The 26912-nt window shown below is 47.3% G+C and overlaps 1 protein-coding gene across 3 annotated transcripts in view; it reads left to right on the forward strand.

Annotated features, from left to right (window-relative positions):
- Positions 1-26912, forward strand: part of nrp1a (neuropilin 1a) — a 56628-nt gene that overhangs the window by 14900 nt on the left and 14816 nt on the right. For all 3 annotated transcript variants that reach the window (XM_070927764.1, XM_070927766.1, XM_070927765.1), the window contains exons 3-7: positions 3828-4009; positions 11152-11379; positions 14226-14381; positions 16982-17148; positions 26659-26814. In XM_070927764.1, the coding sequence (XP_070783865.1) occupies positions 3828-4009; positions 11152-11379; positions 14226-14381; positions 16982-17148; positions 26659-26814 (889 nt within the window). The remainder of the gene's footprint in view (positions 1-3827; positions 4010-11151; positions 11380-14225; positions 14382-16981; positions 17149-26658; positions 26815-26912) is intronic.

A 26912-nucleotide genomic window follows, 5' to 3' on the forward strand; every position in this document is an offset into this window, starting at 1 on the left:
AACCCCCCCCCACTTCTTTTTTCCCTTTAATTTCCCCACTGGATTGGCAAACCGTTTTCACTATTAGCACTGTGGTAGGCAGCTCGCTGTGTGTGTGTGTGTGTGTGTGGCATGCTGGCAGGCTCACCCAGACCCAAAGCAGACTAGACAGATAAATAGGCGCATGGCTCGACTGGATTGTATTGTCATGAGGAATAAGAGCAACTACAACAGCAACGACATAAAACAAAAAAAAAATCCCCACACGGGCCCCTGAGAGGAGGAATCTAAGTTTAGCCATGTTCATGTTGTTCTTTTATGATCCTAGATAGAGGTTGTTAAACTGCCCCTCTCAACCCCAGAAGCAAGTCCCCACAGGTGTTTAGATCACCATTTAACACAGAGAGCCTTTTTGGAGGCATCAAACTGCCCCGCAGCCCCGCCAAGCGTTTCCCATAATGCCCTCCAGATGATAAGGGCCTGGATGGATCTGTGTTAGCAGAACCGCTGGAGTTCTGGCGGACACACCAGTCATTTAGACACAAATAGAGTGCATTTTGGAGAAGGAGGTCTCTTCCTTCCTCCCTCCTTTCTTTCTTTCTTTCTTTCTTTTCTCACACATGGAGCACAGCGAGGACCCCCCCGGGGCGTGTTCTCTCCTCCACCTGCATCCTCGGTCCCGCTGTTCCGCCTCCACGAGGGCCACGGTCGAAACGCAATAACAAGCAGCTTTTCTTTAGGTGTCGAAATAGAAACAAAAAAACGTGAGCGCTCCTCTCGTTTGGGTGGGGAATAAGGAGCTCGTGAGGACAGGCGACACGAAAGCATTGGTTGACTGGCATCTGTCCAAGTGCACCATAAAAACATGCTATACTGTACATAATATGCATAATAATAATGCTAACACTTGCTTTCTCACACATGGCGCACTCAAACAACAAAACCACACACACACAAACGCACGCTCAGCTCCTCCGGCTGTACTGCAGCTTGCTCATCTCTCCTTCTTCATCTCTGTGATGCATCTCAGCATCAATTTTTTAAGCGTCTGGCAATGCTCAGCTTTTGGCAGTTGCAGGGGGGGGTGGTGGGGGCTGGGGGTGTAAGATAGCTGCAGAGACAGAGGCTCTGAGGTGAATTATAAGTCTGCTGATAGAACAGAGCAGGGCCACAGAAAGATTGATGCTCTCTGTTTGTGAGCCGGGAAACCAAAAGATGGAGAGAGGAGAGGAGAGAGCCTCTAAGCTGCAAAATTGATTGCACAAATATAAACAATTTGGGGGAGAAATCTTACTGCTGCATCTTCTTAACAAAATTCTTTCAATTGACGCTGACGAACAATGTTCACGTTGCTACAGGCAGAAACATCTGACATTCGACAAAGCGAAATCGAGCAAAATGCCTCGACCAGTCGATGCCATCCTTTTCAGTAACAAAAATAACAATAGAAGACAATAACTTTAACTTCAAAATGATGAGTTCTGGTTAGACCTTAAATGTTTTCATCATGAATATTCTCTCTAGACGATGACATCATTACAACAGAAAGGCAGGCGCTCGAGCCCTTTTAAACTAAATAATGAGCGACTCCAGTTAGCCGCAAAGCAGGGGGGGGGGGGGGGGTAACACTGTAAACACCATGTGAAGCTAGTTTTTTACTGTGCTGCAGCTGACAAAGTAGCTGAAACAAAGTGGTGCTTCTGTGAGCCGAGCTGGGCTGTTGCAGTAGCTGGTGGCCTGGAGAGGAGAGAGGAAGAAGACCACGGTCATGAATACACGACGCAGAGAAGAGACGAGAGGCCAGACAGCTCGAACAGGCAATTTAACACGGAAAAGCAGCAGCACAAAAAAAAAAATAAATAAAAAAAAGAGGACTAAGCTCCTAAAGCTCCTAAATGTTTTTGAGGAGGCTTTAAATGAAATGCCTGTATGAGATGGATCCTGGGAAAGAGGTTTCAGGGGCTGAAGGCTGCCTATCAGGGCCTGCTGGTTTTTACAGACAGACAGCAGCTTTCTCGACCAAAGTGCCAAACCTTTAACCTGAGACATTTAAAGGAGAGAGAAGAGAAGAGGAGGCTCTTGATGCATGTTGACAGCTCCACATCGCCTCCGATCACGCTATCCATGCTGAAAGACAGAGTGAAGTCATCCATCCACCGCACCTCCTCGGGGGACCCGATTTCAAGGAGTGCCACTTCTGTCCGGCTCTACATTTAGTTACACTCTTTCCCTCCCTGTCACTGGCTGACTCCTCACTGCTGGCTGTGATATTTTGCATATGAAAACTCCATTTCTGTTTCACAAATACGTCTTTGAAATTCGAGGCAGGTGAAGGAAACCATTTTCGTAGAAAAGAGGTGGCAAAGGGTGCGTGTGGATACAAGTCGGGCCCCACCTGAGGGATTTGGCCCACCCCGAGCCATCAGTCAAAGTGTAAATCGCCTTTTTGTGTGAAACCCAGTGCATTAAGTGAATTCAGAATCGCTAAGGAGACGTGATGTTTTGACAGTAATTTGGGAATCAAGCAAAACTATGAAAATAGGCCCCTTTGACCAGAGGGCACATATTTTCTGAGACAGACAGAGCATGTGTGTGTGACTGAATGTGCCCGCACACCTGCTGTACATTACACTTACATACATCCGAATTCATTTTTCTGTTTTCACTGCGTGTGTAGTGCATTTCTTTTTTTTCATCCGTTTCTGATGAAGATGGAGGGCCGTCGCGGCAGGTCACCGGGGTTTGGGCAGGAATATGTTTGCTAAGTGGCTCGGCAGAGCTGAAAACTTGGCAGGGGAAATGGCGTTACGGCCAATTAGGAACTGCGGAAATCTGAACCGAAATCAGCTTTTTGGAGCGACGCTCGCTGGTCAAAATACCAGCATGGAAAAGTCATCTGAACCATCGTGCAAACCTACACACACACACACACACACACACACACACACACACACACCGGCACTAGAGTAAAAACCACAACTCACATGCATTTAATATGCGCTCTTAACAAGGGCCTGAAAACACACACACTGATAACCAGAGGCTGTTTAGACCACCCTCGATGGCAAGTCTCTCTACCTGCTTAAGTTTCACATGCCAGATTCCATGTGTGTGTGTGTGTGTGTGTGTGTGTGTGCGTCATGGCTCTCGTTCCCAGTTCTATTTCAAAGATGTTTTCCTCTTCTGCTCCTAAACTCTGCGCCGACTCAATTAGGCGGCTGCTCCCTTCAATAGCCGTGGGTCTGAAATTCCATTTGAATGTGTGATGTTTGTGTGTGTGTGTGTGTGTGTGTGTGTTTAACAGCTTTAACACCTGCTCTTTCGATACACACCAGCCTAAGCCAAAGGCCAAGATATTATCACTTCCAGTTCCCATTTTCTTTCACACAACAGGGACACGCGCACTCAGTGTCAGTGCCTGTGGTTAGACAGGAGATGGACAACAGTTCAGCTGAGGAAGTTCAGTAGTCAAAGCAGTTATGTAAACCTGACCTTGGTGCTGCAGGGAGCACAAAACCTCTGCAGTGTGTTTGTGTGTGTGTGTGTGTGTGTGTGTCAGGTCGATATAATGAAAGCATCGCCTGCCCACTTGTTCTCTGAGTTTTAACCTGAGACCTCATTAGTACAGTGTTTTATTTCCACTACATTACCTGCACAACATGCTGTGTTGCTCTGTGTTTATGTGGTCCTCTGAGTATGGAGGCGGGTGTGTTTACCTGACCTGTGTGTGTCTTGACACATGCACAATATGAGAGGGATAAGAGCAGAGCAGAGAAAGAACAGAACAAAATGAAAACCAAACCTGAAGGCTCTCCTAACCCTGCTTCCCTCTCTCCTGTGTTGTTCAGGTATGACTACGTGGAGGTGCGGGATGGTGTGGACGAGAGCGGTCAGCTAGTGGGGAAGTACTGTGGGAAGATCGCTCCCTCTCCGGTCGTCTCCTCCGGAAACCAGCTCTTCATCAAGTTTGTGTCCGACTACGAGACGCACGGAGCAGGTTTCTCCATCCGATATGAGATCTTCAAGACAGGTGGGTGGCCTAGCGCAGCTGCAGTGTCACTTCAACCCAACTATTTGAGTATATTACCTGAGTAAGGTAACACTGTCGTTTTCAGGTTTTGGACGACATTTCTCATGAACCCGTTTGCTTCTTGTTTCAAATAGACGAGGGCTGAGAATATTGAGAATAAAAGTGGCTGACAAACCTCACTGCAGAGTCCATTTAGCGGCTGTTCTTAAGCAGTCCTCCTCAGTGGATGGAGTTTGCCGAGTTGTCATTGAATTATAGATACAAACTCTGAAGATCGTGTGATATGGTCAAAAGCTCAATACCAGCCGCTAAATGGACCTTGAAGTGATTTTCCTTTCAACCTGCTGTTCCCAAGATCAAGAGTGATCTTTCCTCAAATATTTTCAGTTATTTTTCCGTAGATCTTTTACTCCTTCTACCAGCCGCTATTCCCGAACTTTCACCCCAAAAGCTTTCTATTCGTGATTGTCTTATTTTGTTAATTGCACTAATATCCCAAAAAGCAAAATGGTAATGATTCACTGATGTTAAGATGACTGACCTGAACTCTTAAAAGTAGCTATTGACTTCTTGGTTTAAGGTTAGGTAAACACTGCTATGAGCTCCACACGACATCACTTCAATCTGAGTTGTCTTGAGCTGAAACTATCACACACACGCAGTGAGATACAGTAGGAAAGCTGCAGGAATCATTCGGATAATAGGACAAGAAAGAGCCTCTCTGACTAAATCACAAACAAACCATGAAATTAGACGAAGGCACCAGAGCATCAAATTATGCAATCACAATATGGCAAGCAATATGTTCCATTCAAAACCGATGAATCACAGTCCCATATGTTCCATAATTGTAGCAGTTTTCATCTGCCGTGAATTATTGCACAATAAGAAAAGGCATCATTTGCTAAGCATTGATTCAGCAAATGTTGTTTCAAATGTTGGTTTATTGTCAGACGGCAATCCACAGCAACGGCATGAACCTGCCGCTGTAACCACTGACTAGCCACAGAAAGTGAAATCAAGCCACTGAACTGGGTCTAGGGTTAGGAAGTGCTTTCCCCTCCTTCTGGTCCCGAGCGCTGCAACGGCATCCAATCAGTTTGAGCTTCCTTCCGTAATGTCAAGCCTAAAAATAAGACCTCTGGGTAATTTTATTCAGGAATCAGATATGATAAACCACAAATATCCTCAGGGGATGTCTATCTTATCAGAACACAGCATAACAAGAGGGAGAATTTCCTGTTGGTTGGCTGCCTTCCTTTGTTTGGTCTTAAAGGAGGAGGGGGAGGACAGCACATATCTGAGAGAGTGTCTTGTAAGCAGACAGGTGCTACAGACTCCACTTTCATTAATTAACCTTAACAGCAGTCTATGGGACGGCCCCCCCTTGACCTTGGAGACATGATGAATGGTCCCTCCTTCCTTTTAATCTGGGCTGGTTGTGTGTTTGTGCTCGTGTTTGTGTGTGTGTGTCTGGGATTGTGCGTGTCACCATGGCGGCAGGGCAGCTGGTGGAGTGTGGGCCCATTTACCAGATCAAAGCGACAAACTCATCCCCGCACACTGCCTCATTCCCCTTGATAGGCCAGTTAAATCTACTACATTCTTGCCATGATTAGCGTGGTATTTCCCAGGCCCATCTATTAGCCAGGACTGATTATAGATGAGGCATGGCGAAACTGCTGAGCACACTCGAGATATGTACAGATCTAGCAAGAAATAGGGTTGTTAGTGTGGATAGAAGGTGGAGATTCAGGACTAGAGAGTTGGAGCTAGATGAGAATCTGTGCTTCTTTTTTTTTTGCTTATTGAATCAAGAAAGGACTCAGGGCTGAGGGGGGGAAAGGCTGCAGGGGTGTTGCTGCAGATTAAACCTAAGGCAGAACTTCTTTCTTTTTTTGTCTTGCGTTTTGCACCCCCCCCCACCGATGATAGCGCCACAAGTGTGCCGTCGCTTCCTTAGTGGATCCAGACCCTCGTTATACTTGGAATTGCCTCCGTGTTTTGACTACTGCGGCGCCGGCTGCCGCCAAGAACAGGGCTCTGAGATCAATTAACAGCCCTGTCTGTCGGAGCGAGAGCTAGACCCGAGCAGAATGAGAGATTCAAAGCTAGCTGATTAGCTCAAGCTTATCAACAAGCAGGGTATTAGCTGGGAAAACACTGTGTTGGCTAAGACATGTAACGTTAATGATGATACACAGATGCTCCGATAACGGCTGCAGGAATGGGAGGCTCGCGCTGTTGCATGCCAATGAAGGGAAATGCAAAGAATGCAGGCTGTTTATCACTGTGAGCAAAGGCCTGGAGATCACTGGAAGTCAACCCCAGGGGCTGGTACTGCCTTTCATCTGGGGTTAAATTCAAGCAAAAGGTCACATGGAAAACAAATATACCCACAAAGCAAACATATGTAAAGACGTACTCCCCTCAGGGATCATATGCCGACTTATACGAGTATGTTTACATGTGCAGGTTTGCCCACTTAAGCTAAAAACTATGTAAATACACTTTCTCACACACTTCAACGTGCTGGCATTTAGAGCCCTGGCTTCCATCAACGGTAGCCTGCGAAGTGTCTAATTGGAAGAGAACAGGTTGTTTTGCGGCTCTACCCCAGTCTCTACCCCTCTCAGTCCCATCCAACCATCTTAATTAGCACGGGCTATTTATTTTATAGCCTGCAAATTGGCAGCCTTGCACCACTGGCTGAAGTCTGGCAAGAGACAGGGAGAGCGAGATGGTGGGGGAGAAAATGATAGAGGAGAGGGAGCAAAGTATATTTGAGCTGAAGGGAGCAGATTGGCAAGATGGTTGTGCTTGTGTATGTCTCTACAGATGCCTTCCACTTCGAGGCAGTAATAAAATGGTGAGCAAAACAGCTGGGTGAAACTTTGGCCTTGACTTGATAAACAGCCACCCTCCACCAAAATCCTGTTGCTTTTGTAGAAGACTGAAAGCTGTGCTTATCCTGTCATCTGACAATATCTCACTTTAAGGTGTTTTCTGGAAAGATCCATCCTCTTTAAGTCCACGCACGCACATGCAGAAACATGTGTTTTCTTTTAGCGGCTCTGCAGTTTGCTTAGAGCCACATCCATGCTGGCCAAGGGCCCGTTGAAGTGGGCGAGGGGGCAGAGGTAGTGCCACTGGTGCCCCCTCCATCCCACTCACACACACACACACATCTCTGTCTATAAACTGTCACTATAAAACACCGTCTTTTCATGCAAAAGCCCTGTTTATCATGTCACTGTGATGGGGGGGGGGGGGGGGGGGGCTTTCACTCTGAGCACACACCTGTGAAAACACACTCAAGGTGTGTGTGTGTGTGTGTGTGTGTGTGTTCGGTGGGGCCTAAAAGGGGCCTAATTCGGCTTTCATGGATGGCACGCCCTGATGCCATAGGTCACATCTGGCTTGGAGATGTACTGTCATCACACACACACACGGCCCTCATGGAAACCTAAGACAACCCCCCCCCCCCAATTGTGTCATCCCTCATTGGATTGGGGAGAAGTGACGTCACAGGTACAGCCAATGCACTAAATACCACATCAATAGTGCAGTGCCTCAGGGTGTGTGTGTGTGTGTGTGTGTGTGTATGGGTAAATGTAAACCTGCTTTTCCGTCTGTTTCAATGACTGACACTCCGCAGGCTTCAGGTTAATGTTTGATTTAGTGCTGAAAGAGTTCATTCTTCACCAACAATTAACCCCCTCTGTCAGTGTGGCATGAGGACAGAGTGAGGGGGGAGGTATGATGGGGGTGGGGGCAGTAATAGGGGTGGTGTGGGTTGTGAACAGGGCTAATGATCAGCCAGAGAGCCTGCGTGGAACATAAACAGTGGTGATTTACTTTGCGGCCCAAGAACAACACCTTCAGCCCCAATGGCTCCGGCCACTAATAACCCTTACTAATGGCGAGAGAGCGAGAGAGAGAGAGAGAGAGAGAGAGAGAGAGATGAATAGATGGGAAAAAAAGAGAGAAGTGGATATATGAGAAGGGGGAGAGAGAGAGCGAGAGACAGATTTAAAAATGAAAATAGCAAGAGGCTGACACACTTAACGCCTGTTCTTTGGCACAATGTTGTTCTAATGATTAACACCCGGTCTCTGGACCGCTCTCAACACTTACAGCTTAATAGAGACATAGAGGACAAGTCATCAGGGAGACTAACAGTTGAAAGGCGCCCTGCTCCCTTAATGTTGAGACCATATTTATTTAATATTTATTATAGATCCCTAACGCTTCCAAAGTTGAAATCAGATCTCCATTAAATATCATTTTGCCAGCTACGACTTGTCCTGTTAAACAAACTCCAATCACTCAGCTCGCAAGCCAGACTGACATTTGTTTACTCCCCCCGTCCAGAGGAGAAGGGCTCAGTATAAACGAGAGTTAAAGGAATCCATTACTGCAGGCAGTAAATGTTTGAGCGCCTGGTTGGAGGTTGCCGGTAAATGTTGCGCATGTTCAAGGTTACTTCTTTTTCTCTAACTTCCTGTCGTAAATTCAGCTGTGTGTGTTTTAAAAGCAGTGGTTGGACTACTGGGCGGCCCACTGTGGCCTAACTATCTGATTTATCTCGGATGAAGTGGGACAATCTAAGTGTGTGTTTCCTGTCAGAGTCAAACCTTTCATATTTACAAAACCCTCTCCTGTTTTATATTTCAACCCCCTTCCCATCGAGGCGATAAATCCGCCAGGAAGACACCAACAATTGCAGCGATAGAACAAGGGAGAGACAGAAGTGGGGGGGGGGGTTGTAAGGGTCAGGGACTTAGCATTTGGCTGACAACGGGATATATTTGTCTCCTGAAGCTCCTTGTCAACACAGATGCATTCACACACGCTATACGTGCGAACGCTGCCACAGAGAAAAGCGTGACAGCTATCACTGAACGCCCCTCACGCGGACATCAGCACAAAGCATCCTGGGAGGGGCGAGGGGGAGCTGGAGAGACAGAAGCCCTCCCATGTGGAGGCACTAGATAAAAGAGATCTGCTGGATGATTATCTCGCCGGTGGGACCAACGAGAGCACTCCGTCTTCTCCAGCCACTCTATTTTGTTTGCGATGTCTTCGCTCTGTCCTTTTCTTGAGGGGGCAGGAACGCAGCCAGGCACACAAAAGCTGACAATAGGGGAGTTCGTCCTTGGCTCAGCTTTAGTCGTGACCATTCAGAGAGAACACAGAAACAGGACGACCTCATGGTGATGATGAGATATGTAAAGTACGCTGGTGCTATGACCCTACCCCACATTTCACAAATGCATTCATGAAATAGGATGTCATCAAATTGTTAATGCTGACGGAAACATCATGGAAAATTAGCATCAGTCCGAGCGCTATTCTTTTCAGTGCCAGTCTAGTGCCTGGATTTTGACAGGTTTTCAGAGTGAACCATTTCCAAAGACCAAATCTGTTCTGGTCAACTGCTGAGCTGAGATAAGGGTCATGGTGGAGGCTGGTGAAATGGATGGAGAGTGGAGTTCTGAGCCAATATCCACAGGAAATTCAACACACTGCCCTGAATTGCACTGTGGGTGCTGCAGCTGTCTAGAGCACTCAGGGACCATGGGCGCCTTGTTCAAAGAAGTGGCTTGCATCTATACTTTTTCCCCCCCAAAACTGTCTGCACTTTACCTCGCCATATTTGGGCGAAATGTCAGAGCTGCAGCATCCAGCAACCCTCTCATCCCGCAGAAGGCTCTCTCTCTCTCTCTCTCGACAAAATCTCTCCATTTTCCGGGTAAATACGAGGGGAAGCTGTGAAATTAATGGTGCCCACTGTTCTCAGAAGCTACACTTTAGCCGCCGCGCTAAATGTCAGCTCTCTTAAGAGTCAAAACGCGGCTCGCCATGGCTCTCAACTTGGAAAATCAACACGGCTCGCCCTCCTTTCACTCACTCCGCTGGTGGACAGGCTGAAGTGCGCCTGATGGTCTTGAATTAGGAGCCCAGCGAGATGCTTGAGTAACAGTGGAAAAAAGCAGTTTACCACATTCACTTAAGCTACAATGGCTGCAGCACGGAGGCTCTATCTAGTGATAACTCCCTGCAATTTTGGTTCCGATCGGCCCCATCTGCGCCCATCACACCAGCTGTCAGACTAGCATGAAAATGACATTATCATGGGCACATTTCTGCCACTAATGGCTCCAAATAATTGCCCTGGATGGCAGTAGTCCTGTTTTTTTTTTTCTGGATGTTGTATGGGTTGTTGCTTGTGTGAAGCCAGGCTCGGTAACAATCTGGCCCGGCGCTTGAGCATGCATACTGAGCATGTCTTAATGTCTGTCACTCTCTTAAAAATGTTCCCGCAGCTGTTAGCATCATTTTTTAGCGCACGTCACTCATCCTTAAATCATAATCGTGTGCTCATGGTGCTCTGAGATGGTGCGGCTAGCATGGGAAATGTGTTAATGCTCCTCGTCAGCTGAAAGGCAGCTCTCCAGGGAGCTGTGAATAAATATTTTGACTTTCCCTTGTGTAAAACTGTGTGTTTAAGTGTGTGTGTGTGTGTGTTGATGTATGCAGAGTCATTGCCCTCGCCCTCCGTCACCGACGCTGTAATTCTGCCTGAGCACCTCTCGTATGTTTCACAGACGTGTCCTGATGAGGGTGTGTGTGTGGGTGTGTGTGTGTGTGTGTGTGTGAGAGAGAGGGAGAGACTGCTTTTCGCCGAGTGAATCAAGCTCATCATTCCCCGATTCTGGTGATTGAGCCCTTTCACGAATGTTTACACTCACAGTCCAGATGTTCCAGTAGTAGCAGATTTAACACACACACACACACACACACACACACGGTGATGAAGGAGAGTGATGTTTGTGACCATAAGGGAATGAAAAAAGAAGGCACAGAACCACAGAAAGGAGAGCTGAGAGACCCAGATGTAGCCTCAAGGGAATAGAGGAACTATCAAGGTGGTCTCTGGTCTATGGGCCGTAAACTGTCCTCCACTCAATAGGCCAGCTGGGAGGCAGAGTTTCTCAATGCCTTCCACACAAAGCCACCCGAAACGGATCACTTAACCAACAGTCCTTCAAAAGGATCATCCCCACCTCTTCCTTTGTCCCCTTTTCATCTCATCTTCTCACTCGCTGTCTTGTTTCCTCCCTTCATCCTTCCCGCAGGTCCCGAATGCTCCAGGAACTTCACCTCCAACAGTGGCGTCATAAAGTCGCCCGGTTTTCCAGAGAAATACCCCAACAACCTGGACTGCACTTTCATGATCTTCTCCCCCAAGATGTCCGAGATCACTCTGGAGTTCGAGAGCTTCGAGCTGGAGCCTGACCCGACGCCCCCCGCTGGGGTTTTCTGCCGCTATGACAGACTGGAGATCTGGGATGGCTTCCCTGGAGGTGAGCAAGCAACAAGGAGTGGTGGTTAAGATAGAGCTGTGGGGGGGTCTGTTTGTTTACCCGTAATTTAAAGTGAGGCTGTAACTTTTGAAAGGAGAAGTGGAACAACCTTTCTACCACTCGTTGAATTCATGAGCAACAAAATGCACTCAATACACTCATGGGTTTTGCACCTACAGCCTTATTATGGTGGCTAATGTTAGCAAATGTTAGCTATAAAGCTTTAAAAAAGTAATCGTTGAAATGGTGACAGTGTAGATTTGTACGCCCACTTGGACACATTGTTAGAAATCTGTTATGCTGCAGTGGAAGAGGGAGAAGGTGGGTTTCAACTTCACTTCTCAATGCTTTCTCAGAGGAAATGAACAGCTTCACACAATATGATGGCATTATCGAGGCCAGTGGGCTAACTGCCGTAACCAGACTTGGCAGGGGTCCAAGGGTCGACACTCAAATGCAAATGCTTGGTGGTTACGAGAGACTCTCGTCGTTCCCTTTTTTCTGTCACAGGCTGCATTGTGGCTGAGGTTTTGTTAGTGGACTTCGAGGTCTAATCTAGGCTATGATATTTAAGCGGTTGCTTCTCTGCGCCCTGACACATAGAAAACACAGGAAATGACTCTAAAAGGAATTTCCCCGGGAAGTTTCCTTGTGTTTCCCACTGCTTATTGAATTTGAACTGGACCAGTGTGGTCCTGATGAGAGCCAGCATCTCCAGGGGTTGAGCAAAGGCTGCAGCACTCGCGTAGATTCAGACACACCATAAAATACCGCCTTAAAATAGCAGTCTCAAATCCATCTGAAAAATCAGCAGGTGAGAGACGGAGCGAGAGGAGGCGAGCAATGTTCAAAGTAACGCTTCCACGGCTCGAGATGAAGCTTTGAACTCAGCGAGAGAAATCACCTCTTGAAGTTTTCAGTTTTTCTTCTGGCTATTCCAGCACGGGGTGCAGACAAGATGAAAGCTTTTCTCACCCATCAGCGGCTGAAAATTGAAAGAATTTTATCTCGTAGCGTTCAACGTGGTGCACATCAGTATTCTGTGCCCCGGTGTTCCAAGAGATAAGGTTGAAGTGTAAATCATGGCGCCTTTTCAAGTGAGTTTACTTAAAGTTCAGTATTCTGTGAGCTCACACCTCTGTAGATTTGAACTGTGCGGAATTGACCTTTGATTCCAAAAATGATTTCCATAACTCATTTGTATGTTCTCCCCTAGAGGTGGTACATGTTTAATTTTCAAGATTTGTGTTGATGAAGGAAGGAGACCCGCAAACCCTTGAAGGGCTGAGAATATGTCACATTATTATCACCTTTTAATACATATTTTTGCAAAAAAAAAGTAACACAGTAACACTGGAAAAGGAATGTTTCCTGTGCGACTTCCAACTTATTGAAATTCAGAGATCTCTCTCAGCTGAAAGTGTGACACAAATGAAGCAGAATAAGGTACACCAGAATCTCTTTCGTCCGACAGTAAGCTTATTCAGGGCAGAAACTGGACACAACCGCCCCTGACTAACTGGCATCACACCCTTCAAGTGCTGTTGTATGTGACAGACAGCCTTGTATAAAAATAAGCCATGGGAGGAAAATAGTGTGTCGGCTTTTGCCAGGCGGTTCCTGTGGTGTCTGCTGGATCGATAGTGCATTAGCACAGAAGGCTGGAGGCATGCTAGCCATCGGGGTGTGCAGAGGTGGGAGATGTCCGGGCAAATGCAGGCCTCCGTGAAGCCGCGGGGGAATCGCACCTCCCCGTCCCTCCACCTCTCAAAGCACACTTCGCTGGACAGGCACTGTGGAGGAAGAACCTCCACTCCCTCGTCTCTTCCCTGAGAAATGGAGAGGCAGGCACGATGCCGACTTCATAGCGAGGTTCTTTAAACTTTCATAGCGCTGGGGAGTCATGCAGATAATTTTTGTTCAGCCCAGGCCTTAGCGGTTTAAAAGCACACATAGATTCTCACGCACAACCACCAGGCACCTGGGTTATGAAGATTAATCTGAGCCATCGCACCCCTGCCCTGTAAGTCCCTGTGGTCTGGCCTTTTGCCTTTCATGTTGAAGCCGGGCTGGAAGCGGCATGTTTTGGATGACATGAGGCCACGGGGAGGCAGGGCTGTCACCCGTCACTGATCACAGATAGGCTGCAGATCGCTACAAACCAACAGGAACACACACTCACAAATGTGCATGGATCATAGCACACATCAGAGACATAGGGGCAAGGTCGCTGTGCTCTCTTGCGCTCCCGCTCTTTCCCTCGTTACCCCATCACTTTTCCCATTTTTCCCCCCGCCTCTCTGTCTCCCCCTAACGTTCTTCCGTCCCTCGTGCTTCCCTGTTCCACTGAGTGTGCTCAGTGGAACGTGTCCCTCTTGAGCTTTTATTGCTCTCTGTCTTTTAATCCTCCCCTATTGTCTCGACGCAGTCTTTACTTGTTTGGTCTCCTTCACAAAACTCACTCGGCCATGGCTGTGTCCACTTCAAGTCTAAGGAAACGGGAAAGACGAGAGGTCTAAGGAATTTACAGCCAGCAAATAGACAGAGACCGTGACCTGCCCACACCACGGGACCCTCTTCCGCTTTGCTCTTTTTGTGTCCGACAGGCTAGTAGGCATGGAATGTTGGGAGTCTCTACTCAAGCGTTTTTATGGGGTCAGGTAAAAAATGCAGCCAGTGCCATACCTCACTGACACACTAGTTTTCACACCTCCATGGGGGGGGTTGGTAGTTAAACACATGTGTGACATGGCTGTGGTAAAGCAACAAATAGGGAGTTAACTCAAGTCTAACCCAAGTAACAATGTTGCGCTTTTCTCTCCTTTCTTTCTCCCGTTGCGTTCCAGTCGGCCCATACATTGGGAGGTACTGTGGGCAGAACACCCCAGGCAGGATCATCTCCTACACGGGCATCCTGGCACTGACAATCAACACCGACAGCGCCATCGCGAAGGAAGGCTTTTCCGCCAACTTCACTGTCATCGAAAGGACCGTTCCAGAGGGTGAGCTTGCATAAAAACACAGAGAATCGGGGATGTCAGGGAGGCAGAAGCAGAGGTAGCCAAAGAACATGGGCAAAAATAATATATGTGTACATATGTATACTGAGGTAGATAATCCAAATGAAATCACACAGAGAGATTTGGTCGGTGGAAGAAAATTTGGACTGGATGAGCCTGACTTGAAACTGGGTAGTTGCATAGGAATTAGAGGGCAATAAAGTAACCCCCAGAGGAAGATTACAAAAAGTAAGAAGCAGATGCCATGCATGGTCCTATCATGACAAATTCCCACATGTTTAACAGAGTTTAAGAGTAATTAAATAAACACCCCCTGCTTCTTCATTTAGGGAAAACTCTGCCTCCTATGGTTTACAAGACCTTTTCACACTGCCGGCTCCAGAGGGGCTCCAAAAGGCAGCTTCCCCACCAGTAACCATCCTGCAAACACACACTCACACACACCCCCAGGGCTTTTACGTCGAGCATCGTCGTCACAGGGCTCGACCCCGCGACCCCATTTTGCAAAACGCTCTGACTAAACATTTCATTAAGAAAGACGAGCGCTGGTAGGAGTCGTAAATCTGTCCAGAGGCAAGACCACCCCAAACACACAGACTCAGTCTTTGAACAGCAATGGAGATGGATGACATTCAACAAATCTACTAATCATCTCCAAAAAGGATTTTGTCTTGCCCAAAGGAAGACAGACGCTGAGTACACACATACACACACACACACACACACACACACATACACTCACACGACCCCGCCTCACAGTAATGAGCACAGCCATGACTGCTGATGTCATTTCTCCTTAGTTTCCTACAAGTTAGTTGAGTCGCTTTAATCTGCACATCTAAAATCAGATTACGCAAAATCACATTTTCACATTCGCCATTAAGAGGCATGGTGAAATATCTGACCCGTGATCAGTAAATGCCTTAATTTACATGAGTTGCTGGGTCTTACATCACCGACCGAGACGTATCCAAGATAGAAAAAAAAGAACCTCCAAACTTTGCCTGCCTGCTCTTGCAGCCTTGAATGATTCATAATCCCCTTATGCATAATACACGGTGGATTTTCTCGCTTCTGCGTGGCGAGGGGAAGGGAAGACTCTGATGAGAGGTGATAAGGTGATGAAAGGAGGCCTTGTCTTTGGTTCTTGCTCTCATTCTCTCCGATCACTCCTCTCACCCACCCATCCACCCACCCTCGCTATCTTCTCGGCTATCAACCCCGCTTTGGTCGGTAACCCACATGATCAGATACCGCCCTTAGCGGACACCAAGCGCCCCTTTGTGTTTTTGTTGACGGTGATCCAGTAACGTGGATGATGGGGGCCTGAGTACAAAAGTTTGACAAGTACGGGCAGTCTTCTCGAAGAGAGCCCGCCGATGAGAGTGGAAAGGTGCGAGACAGCTTTCTCAGCCTCACACTGAGACTCCGACACACTCGCGCGCGTGAGCACACACATATGCAACCGCACACTGTAAAGCACACAAACACACACACACACACGCTGACCCAGTGACTGAGGTGTGTTAGCAGTGTGGCAGATGGGGGGACCATCTGTGTTAGCTCATAGGCAGCAGCCACATAGCAGTTCCACTCTGCTCCTCATCCTGTGCCCTCTGAGTGTGTGTGTGTGTGTGTGTGTGTGTGTGTGTGTGTACATGTACACACAAGCACATGACTGCATTTTTGGGCAAAGGACTGTATGTTTATGGCAGTGGTAGCCTTGCATTTAGAGAAGGGGGCTTGTGATCGAACAGTTAGAAACACGGTTGAGGTGCTTCATGAATATCGGGCGAAAAAAGAAAGTAAATAAACACTGAGAGGAATAATGGCCCACATGAATGTGTGAAAATAAATACCTTTTGTGTTGTTGCGGGGACATTATACGACTCCTGCCCAGATCAAAAGGTCATGTCGTCCGTTCCGTTGCCGCAGCGGTGTCAGCGTGTCTGACCTCCAGGGGTTGGAGAGGCCGACCCTAAGCTGACCCAGCTGAGTCTTTGGGGCCGAGATGCCTCAAAACGGCTGCCCCACGTCAACACAAACAAGGGAAGCCACCCCCTTGCATGGGTGGTTGGGCCATTGAGTGTGATATATGGTCCGGAAGTACATATGCTAAACGCACCTAAACTCCCCCGGGAGACCGAGTCGGGGAAAATAGAAAAATAAATAAACTGCCCACAGGGAGGTGGGTGAAACAGATCCAGTCAGTGGAAGAAATAACTGGAGTGAAAGTCACTTAAACGCCTAATACCGGCGTAAACTTAGCCCACACTGAATGTTTTATGAAGACATTTTTACGTCTTAATGCGGAACACTTCCATCCTGCTTCCATTAAAAACTAAAGAGAGAGAGAAACAGAAAGGACTCACTGAGGCGACGCTGATGTGCTGTTCTTTTCCGGCCTGCGGGGCTGAGTGCCTGTCGTGTGCTGCCCTCCTCCCCAGAGACAAGCTTCTGATTCTGGGGGACACTGAAAGCACATGCTGGGTACATTCTGATGCTTTCAGAATTCAACTAAACATCTTTTTCATTCTTTTCTTCTACCCCCTATGCCCCCCCACCCCACCCCTCCCATCCAGACTTTGACTGTAGTGACCCTTTGGGAATGGAATCGGGAGAGATAATGTCGGACCAAGTCATGGCCTCATCCCAGTACAACCCCAGCTGGTCCCCAGAGCGGTCCAGACTCAACTACTATGAAAATGCATGGACGCCGGCAGAGGACTCAAACAAAGAATGGATACAGGTACCACATCACCTCTCGTGTCACAGGGAGGAAATTATTGCTTTGCGGGTAGTTTCAGTTACTGAGGAAAGGTAGAGAATATCTAAAGAGTAAACCATGGCAGTATAGAACAAGTTGCCACCTGCCTGCAGTATGTTTTTGGAGGTGAGTCACAGTCTGAGGGTGTGCGCAGGATTAGAAGTGACTACTGCCTGCTTGAACACAGTAGGAGTGTTCTGTGTTTGTCCTTCAGTCTCTGGAGGCGCAGTTTTTCCACGACACTTTGACGTGACCCAACAATTTCGATGATGAATGTCAGCCGTCCTGATGGACCTCCGGGTGGTTGAGTCCACGCCTCACAAAAATTGCCTTTGTCCACTCTCTCTGTCACCGTCTACCTATCTGTCTGTGTCTTTTCTCTCCCTCGGTCTTCCTGTCCTACCTGATAACTTTCCTTTCCCTTGATAACAGTGGCCGCCTCTGGGGGATGCTGGGATTTAGTCCAGGCATCCTGCCTAGCCTCACACACACACACACACACACACACACACTCTGAAACACACAAACAGGCTCTGTCATATTTTCCTGTCTGTCGGCTTATCTGCACCAAGTGATCATCACCCACCAGGGGAACTTTATGTGGAAAGATTAAGGATTTAGTTCTTCCATCCCCTGATGGGGATAAGTCACATATCCCAAGTCCACTCACAGCACAAACCCCCCCCCCCCCCCCCCCCCCCCAGTGACACAACCGCAGCGGCACTACCTAGATGCATTTGGAGCATGTTTGATTTATTAACTGAAAGCCTCCAGGCCTTGTAAATGCCCAGACTGTTTTTTGTTCTACTGTTTTTCTACAGTCTTTGTTTCATTGCTGAAAAGTCTGGCCCCAGCATTTTACTCTGGGGATGAATAACAGAGCTGACCCAAAGCCAAATATTTGCTTGGGGAGGGCCATAAGCAAGCTTTTCCTTTATTATTGCAATGAAAATATTGTCCTGAGGGCCCCTGTTGCTCCTTCAGACTAATTTAATCAGTGTTCGAGCATGTATGTGTGCGGGTTTGCATGCATTCTCCCACGCGTGTGTGTGTGTGTGTGTGTGTGTGTGTGTGTGTGTGTGTCCATGTGTGCGTTCTTGGCTTGGCGGGTGAGTAGGAGGGTCTGGCGGTGTCCATATTGTCCTGCCGAGGAACGCCACATGCATCTGAGTGGATCAGGAGGAAACATGGCCTTCCTTACCACTTCCTCTAGCAGTTGGACAGTCTGTTGCGTTAAGGCATTTGTCTCTCTAAAAGGAAAGTCCATTGTTCATAGTCAAATATTTGTGTCAAGAGTAACCACATAGACTTATAGGCTACTCTACCCCAGTTTGCCTTTGTGTCAGCGGAAATGACAAGTGATCCCAACGATTTGTTGCCAGTCAAAGACTACCCCTGCTATGGTATTGATCATATTGAGGATTTGATTTGGCGGTCATTTTTTGGCAGGATTTTAAAGGGATGTGCTCTAATGGGCTTCCTGATTTCCCAATACTAATCAAATGAAAAACACTGAATGGCGCTCTTCTAATTTCTAATTTCGAACGCAGCGAAAGAGCCAAGTCTGTGGTTGCCACATAATTTATGTTTTCTAAGGAGCGCGATGCACTTGTGTCGAGCACTCTGTGCAGAAGCCCAATTATCACAAGTGGCATTAAAAGAGTAAAATTCTTCATTCCTCTTTCATTAAGCCTGTCCGTGGAGCTGCAACAAACTCAGGCGCCCTCGCGGCACGTTCAAATCATCTCAGCACGCCGTCAGATGCATAGTAATCAATTCATTATTTATTTCATTATCATTCCCTGACTGCAGTTTGAGGCGGACAGTTTTATTATTCATGACAGGCAGCCTTTTGATTCCTGGGCATTTTCCTTCGCTCTGCTTTTGCTTTTTTTTTTGCCAAACATAATCCAGATTTGTCGTCCATTTTAATGCTGCCTCATTCTGATGCATGGGGAGGAGGAGGGCAAGATGCTAGAGTCTGTGTGCTCTTCTCTGGGTAATTAGATTGGTGTGGTGTGGTTCAGCATTGAGTGCTGGGTTAGCCAGGCCATTAATCAGCCCTTTGGTGTACGTAGAGATGGACAGATGTCCTTTTGAGGGGGTTTGCGGCTTGGGGAGGGAGTAAAGAAAGGGGCAAATAATCCTTCAAAACAGGACTACATTTCATTTTCCTTGTTCCTTTCACATCTTGTTCCTCCTCTCTTCTTCCTTCTTCTCATTCCCCTTGAAAATTCAGGTCTACAAATCCACATCAAGGTGGAGGGAGATTTTCTCCATATTATCGGCCTTTTGTGAGCCATGGCTGTCTTTGAAGCTTTAGAGGATGAACAGCGGGGGTCTCTGCCGCAGGTTGCAGCAAAAATTAAATGAGGGTTCACCCGCAGACTGCCCAGCTCATAGCCTGATCCTTTCTTACCGAACTCGGACTAGTTACAAAAGGAAAACCCGAATGAAGACATAAAATTGACGAGGAAATACCTGCATCTGCACAACACATTCGCCTCTGAGGGGAAGAGATGTGTTTTCAGATTGGTGCGTCATGGCCTGAAAACTAACGGTTCCTCGGGGGACCGTGCCGGGGAAATTGCTAAGAAGCTGACATAGTGGAATGGCTTTGTCAAATTTGTCAGGGAAAGGATGTGACGGTCACCGAGAGTCACCAAATCATCTGAATGATGCAATAAAAGCGAGACTGGATCTCTGTTAGGCAGCTGCCATTGATCGCACATACGCACAACATGAATAATTTACACTGTCTTGGACAGAACCCAACTGTCAATACCTGAAAGCCTCTTTATTGAGCATCCTATAATGGCAATATACAGTACATGTTATCCCATACACTAGGTTAGGGTTTTTCATCCTTGTGAGTTGCTATCCTTGAGCTGATTTTCCATATCTATAATTTAGCTGCAACGGCTCCTGCCATTATCTTCAATCTTCTTGCCAGGATGCATTATCCCTGATTACTTTATCTGTATTTATGCATTTATCAGCCTTAATACGTGTCTGATAACCTAAATTGTTTAATCATAAGAGGAGATAGCGAGCCCCTTTACTCTTGTCATGTCCGTCTGAGAGCTGAAGGCACTAAACATGAGAAGCATACCATTGTTTCTTTGCACAATATGCTCCTCTTATCCGCGGCATACTGATCTCAAGGTAGTCAGCCTTTACATGGGAGCTTGAAACATTGTATTTCCTCATGCGATCTGGCAAAGGCAAACAGCGCTGTGAAACTCCGGGCCACTTAGCAAAGATAACCGGTTGAGTTCCACCGCCTGACCGACCAAGCGACCACTAATTGCACACTTCCTCGATGAAAACACAGCTCCGGCCACTGTGGCGTTTATCTTTTCCGCAGCCCCGAGTGCAGAGGCTAACGCCAGACGCTAAGCCAGCGCACTCTGCCATATCCTGTATTCCTTCCCATCCAAGTGTGCTTTCAATCACCCCAGGTCAATGAGTTGCAGAAATGCCCCCTTCGTTGCCATTGTCTCTTTCTTCACTTCTGTCCCCGTTCCAGGGCTTACTGCCGTGCCGAGCGATGAGTAATTAGAATATGGGCCGGTAATTAACAGCAGCTTCTCAGTTGATGAAGTCTAGCGAGAGTGGAGGAGCGGAGGCTGGCATGCGTCTGCCGGTGAGATCATCATCATCATCATCATGTCGTACAAATGGAAACAATGGCTGCTGTCTCTGCCTCGCTGCTCCCAGGCCTCGCTCTCAATTGGAAAATCAATGGGAGGATAGAGACCCACACTCAAGTGGAGTAGCCCAAAAGTGGGACTAGAAATCGAAACATGAGGGATGGCATGATGTAATGAAATGAAACAGTGCTGCATAAGAACCCTGAGACAAAAACTCCAGCTCCTGCCGTAATCAGTGTCATTTTCACTGTCTGCGCTACAGACAAGGAAAATGCCTGAGAGCCCTGTAGTCAGTCGTCATCACTAAACGGTCATCCACAGCTGTATATCCTGGGAAAGAATCATCCAGCAGCCTCCAGACATTACATACCTTCAGGTCGCCGTCTTTTCCTTCCTGATCACCACGTCTTAGTTTCATAACCCTTACTCAGAGCGTTAGTCATGTGTGTGTGTGTGGCAATGACCCTTGAGTTGGAGTCTTAAAAGATGACTCAGAAGGAAGGAAACCTTAAAACCCGACTGTTAAAAATCCTTCCTCTGACAGCTGGGGACTGAAACCTTTTAATCATGAATCCGAGCACACCTCTCACACAACAAAGCCAGACAGCCAGACATTTTATCATAGCTGTCGTCCGACCTATACGTCCCTCTTTGTCAGGAAAACAGATGATCAGCGCATGGGAAGACCTGCATAATTTAATGCCACCAAAGAGGTGTCGGGGGGCTAAAAATAAACTGTAATTCTGTCAGGTGAATATTGTGATAAATGGAAGGTTGTGAGTGGAGCTCATAGGTCCTGCAGCATTTGAGTAATACAATTTTCATGAAAGGAGAATTAATTACATTTTCAGGTAATGGAGCTATTCCAAAAAAGCTTCCGCTCGCAAAGTACTAGTAGGTGAAATTAGTGAACAGATTGGTGAGAGCTGGTTTAGAAATACTGCATCTGGGGCTAGAAACATGTCTGTTTAGCTGCATAGTAAAGTAGCTGTGTGTGTGTGTGTGTGTGTGTGTGTGTGTGTGTGTGTGTGTGTGTGTGTCAGTCCACAAAAATGTCAGCTTACTCTCATTACCATACAAAGGACATTATAATCAGATGTTGTATGCAAAAAAAAAAAGAGACTAGAGGGTGACTAGAGGCTCTGCATCTACTTGATGGCCCAGAATTATTCCAGGCTATGTTTCTTCTGACTATACCATCCTTTGAGATCCATAAAGCATTTCCAGAGGTTGTTCCCTGGAAGCGGGCCTCTGTCTATGTCTACCAGCTGCTCTTTGACTTTGGGATACAGAGGAGCGCTCCCTCCTCTCTCACCCTCGGCATTTCTTCTTCTTGTTGTTTTTGGGGAGGGAAAACGAATAAACTCATTCCCCAGAGGCCTCGGTTATTCAGTCAGCAGCCCACACACACACACACAGATGGGAAGCTACCCCCCCCCCCCCCCTTCTCCTTTGTTGTGGAAGCAGAGAAATGGATTTAAAAAGAGAGTATTCGGTAAACTTCTCCCAGAGTACGGATTGCTGCAGACAACTTCTTGGCAACTCAATTATAAGCCAATCAAGCAGTGAGAGATAAAGCTTTTGAGCCTTTGCTGTTTCTTGAACGCCCCCCCCCCCCCTACCCACACACCCCCACCTCTCCCCGGCCTTATGAACTGCACGTCTCCTCCCTGCACCCACACAACAATGACTAGGCTTTAGCCTCAAATACATATCATGAGGCCTTGCTGCACATCTGAGTCATACAGCGCAGAGACAACGCGCCGTATCGGATAGACCTAATGATCACGCCCACAGCTGTCACCGCCGTGGGAAATTATCTCTTCAACCTTGTATAAACACACATAAATACATAACTATACCGTCTGTCTGTCAGTCCCCGTCATTTATTGCAGTACTTACACACATATGTACGCCTCATTCAAATGCCTGACGTGGATTTCAGTATGTTACAAGCCCGAGCACGACAAATTCTTTTTCTGCCTTTCTGGTTTCATTAGTTTGTGAAACAACTGCAGCCGTGTACACTGGCTGTTGTCAGGCAAGGGGCCTTGAGTCATCACTTTGCCTCACAACAGGAAGGTAGAGAACTCCCAAAACACACACACACACACACACACACACACTCAGAGTCGAGCATTTTTTTGGACAATGCTGGAGCGGGAAAAAGCTCCTGGGAGACAAGGACACATTGAAGTCCTGCCCACAGATCAGCCTGTCGTTGCTTCATGGGAAGATTCAGAGAAGTCTGGGTGATTTCTTACCCTTGCCTGGCATGTTTATGGCTCAGAGAGTGTGTGTGTGTCCCTCCAGATATGAGTTACTGTGCGCCAGCATGCCCAGAATGTATAGTGTCATTTGTCTATAGGTGGGCTTGGGTCCAAACACGCACTCTCATGGGAGAAATAACAATATGGTGAGTGTGGAACAGGCACAAGCTTCATTCTGTTAGATCAGCAAAGTCGCAAAATGCTGCACATCCCTACGGAGGCTGGATTAGAAGCCATAATTCACACCTTTCCCGTGCAATGATTACCCATTAAGCATGATTCAGCCTTTCAGGGCTTCGATGACAAAGCGTTTATCATCTGAGAGTGATATATTTCCCCAAGATCCACTGTGAACTTCTCACGATTTCTAAACGTTGGTTATTGGATTGTGTATATATGTCAGCTAGTGCTGTCCGTGGCTCTGGGCTAAAAGGAGTCCCACTAGTAATCATTATCCGTGCCTGTTTGGGTTTTGTTCTGTGGTCTCTGTGGTGTGGGATGGACAGTGCTTTACATCCCGGCGTCCTGGCAGCCGGTCCTCTCCCCCTGACCCGTGTAACCCCCCTCCCCCGGTCTGTTAGCACAGCCTCTGCCTCGCTCCTCTGCCTCCAACAGGCATCCATTAATAAATCATGCTTTGCTCAGCCCGTGTCTGTGAAATTGATCTAGTCTGTGCACTTCTTCACCGGAGACCCCGCGCTCCCGTCCTTCACATCTTCAGAGGCATCACAGACTTCACTCTTCTCTGCGTGTCACAGTTTGCTTCCTGGGTCGTGTCTTTTGTTCATTCGGTTCATTTGTGTCGCATGTTTCCTGCTTTATTTTGTGACTTACCTCTCCTCTCGTTTTGGACCGCTTCACTTCCTGCCTTTGCTTCTGTATTTAGCCTCTGTGTTTCCCTCTCTCCAGTGCCAGCTCATCGTATGTTGCTGCTGTGTGTTGCTTGTCTTGCCTCCCCTTGTTTCCCCTGCGTTTCCAGCGCTCCCAGTGTTTTTTGGCCTTTCGGAGAGTTATTGGACTTTGATTCTTGCTTCTTCAAAAGTTAGCAGTAATTCTGTTTGTGTGACCCTAAAACTATAGAACCCCAAGTGATGAAAGTATGTTAGAGTTTTCAGCTCTTTCGCCATCAAATGGTAGAGGAGCCCTCAAAAACCTTTTAAATAAAAACATGAAACCCAGTGTATTGATTAAAGTCACATATATCAGTCCAACCCTCCTCAAAACACCCATATTTCAGCACACTCTCACTGGTTCTGAGACTGTTTGAGTCTGAGCACCCATGAGTGTTCCCAATTAGCCCCGCCACTCATTTCATTCCCAGAGGCTCTTCTTCTCCATTACACCTAATGAGATCCTTTCAGAGAAAACATCCCAAGGCCAAGTCCTCCTATTAGACCTTTTTCTTTTTTTTTTACGTAAGCCTTTTCAGCAAGCCGCTTTGCCATTGGTCCAGATTGGAAATGAGACCGGCTGGCCATTTGAACACAGATGTTAAAGAGCTGTCTGGGCTAATATGCGCCGGCGCAGGCCTTTCACTGCCATCCGCTATGCTTTCCCTATCCAGCGCTGGCACACGGCCGTTTACCCAGCAGAGAGGAATTCAGCTCCTGCGTTATTAAATGGGAACCGTCTGAAGCTGAAGGGATTTGATTTTGTCTCTATTTGTGGACCCAAAAGAAATCTGGGACTTACTGTATAAGCCCCTTGAGCCTGTAGACAGGAACAAAAGTATTCTGTCTCTGTATGTGACTGTCTTTTTTTGTTAGTCTCCATCCATCCAAATCCTTTGAGTAGCCAAGAGAGAGCGAGAGAGAATAGCATGGTGGAACCTCATTTATTGCTCCCATCTGTTTATGTCTTGACCAGCGCTCTGTGGCTTGCAGATGTCCCTTACCTGCTCTATGCTCCGATTAAATGTGGCACAGCGCGTATATGGGGTTGGCAGACAAAGGTAGCCGGTTCTGACTGTATGGTTTTAACATGCCAAAGTTCCATGGAGACTTTTGGAGGCACCCTGGCTTTGATTTTCTTCTGGGTCTGTCTGCTCACTCTCACGTAAAGGATTTCACTGTTGTCGCTCTTTCTTACGCACCCTTGCACACGCATGCAGGATGATCCTCCTCTGCGTCGACTCAGTAATCTACTCAAGACTCTGGTCGCCATCCATCAGAGCCCGAGCCCGTCTCTCGCGTCAACATCAAAGCCCCCCCCCCCCCCCCCCCTCGTCTCTCATCGCGATCTGGAAACCTGTTCCACCAACGCCCCGGCTTCCTGCGTCAGCCCCGCGTTTTAGCGGTGTCTGCACGCAAACACCATTATTCCCTATTAACGTCAGCTCAGCCTGTCAGAGATGGTGTTATCGCTTGTTAAAATTAAGCGGCGCTGCTTCACACGCTGCGGAGTTAGCATTCCTTTTAAAGCCTTTCAGTATCACGCCACACCCAACTCTTTTTCCTCTGTCGCGGATGAAGGGATGGTACAGTGGGGTTAAGTAGCCTCCACAGAGGTCAAAGGGAGCTGATTTGTTATCACTGGTGGCTGAAAAAGTCCGTGTTTGCCTCAGGATCAGAATCAGAATCAGAAATACTTTATTGATCCCCAGGGGGAAATTGCACGCAATGGCAATAGCTGACCTCATGTCCAGGCCAGTCAGGTCCTTACGGTCCCAGTGGAGTTAGGCAACAGACAACAGCATTAACATAATCAAAAGCCAGTTAGAAGGCTATTCTTACCACAGATTGAAGAAGCCAGAACGACATATAGAAGACTGTGCCTGTCTATGTTTAACCTTTCCCGGCCGTGATGGTAATGGTTGTGAGCAGGCAAGATGGTTGGTAGACAGACACAGTTCTCCTGATGCAAGCCAGTGACTTTCTCTTCCCAGCAGCCGCTATGAATGCAGCAAACGCGCACAAAAACATATACATGCGTCGACAGAATAGACAGGCACTCGCTCCCATGCCTTTCTGACCCCACCGCCTCTGGCTGCCCCCGTGTGAAAACGTAATAGCCCTCCAGTAATGTGCCGCAGTTCATGATTACTTTATAAAGCCCTGCATATTTTAAAGGCCCGATATTTGATATTCAATCTGTATCTCTCTTTCCTCTTGGCCAGTTTTGATAATGTGATCGCAGACCCCGCTCTATTCAACATTCACTTTTATCCAATAAGCTCTTGTCTCCCATCTCAGGAAATTAAGTTGTCATCCTGTGTCTCTTTCATTAATGTGAATATCATCTCATTGCTGTTTATTAGATTCCAGGTAGCAGCTGATGAGACTGTGGCCAGAGGTGATTTCTAATAGTGGGGTTGTATTTTTAACTCTCCATCTTGTCAGTGCATTATTAATACAGACTTTGAAAGCCTTTTCTACAAAAAAAAATTATACATGCATTTGAACAGACATAGAGCACTATATTTCGGCTGCATCTGCTCCAGTTAACCAGCATTCTCCTAAGCACTGAATGGGGTGGGGGGCTTGTCATTCTTACAGCTCCTGCGGAATTTTCTCGCAAAGAATCATTTTAAGCGGCTTTTTCTCAGTTGTCTCTCATCTCACCCTTCACAGGTGGACCTTGGGTTTCTGCGCTTTGTCTCGGCCATCGGCACCCAGGGCGCCATTTCCCAGGAGACCCGGAGGATTTACTTTGTCAAGTCCTACAAAGTGGACGTCAGCTCTAATGGAGAGGACTGGATCACTTTGAAGGAAGGCTCCAAACAAAAGGTGGGAACCTCAACTTTCTTGTGTGACAAGAGCTTTATTAGCCAGCAGTGGTCTTATGACATCATCTCCGGCCTCTAAGTTATGAGGCTTACTTTGCT

Source organism: Enoplosus armatus, chromosome 21, assembly GCF_043641665.1.
Source record: "Enoplosus armatus isolate fEnoArm2 chromosome 21, fEnoArm2.hap1, whole genome shotgun sequence".
Lineage (NCBI taxonomy): Eukaryota > Metazoa > Chordata > Actinopteri > Centrarchiformes > Enoplosidae > Enoplosus > Enoplosus armatus.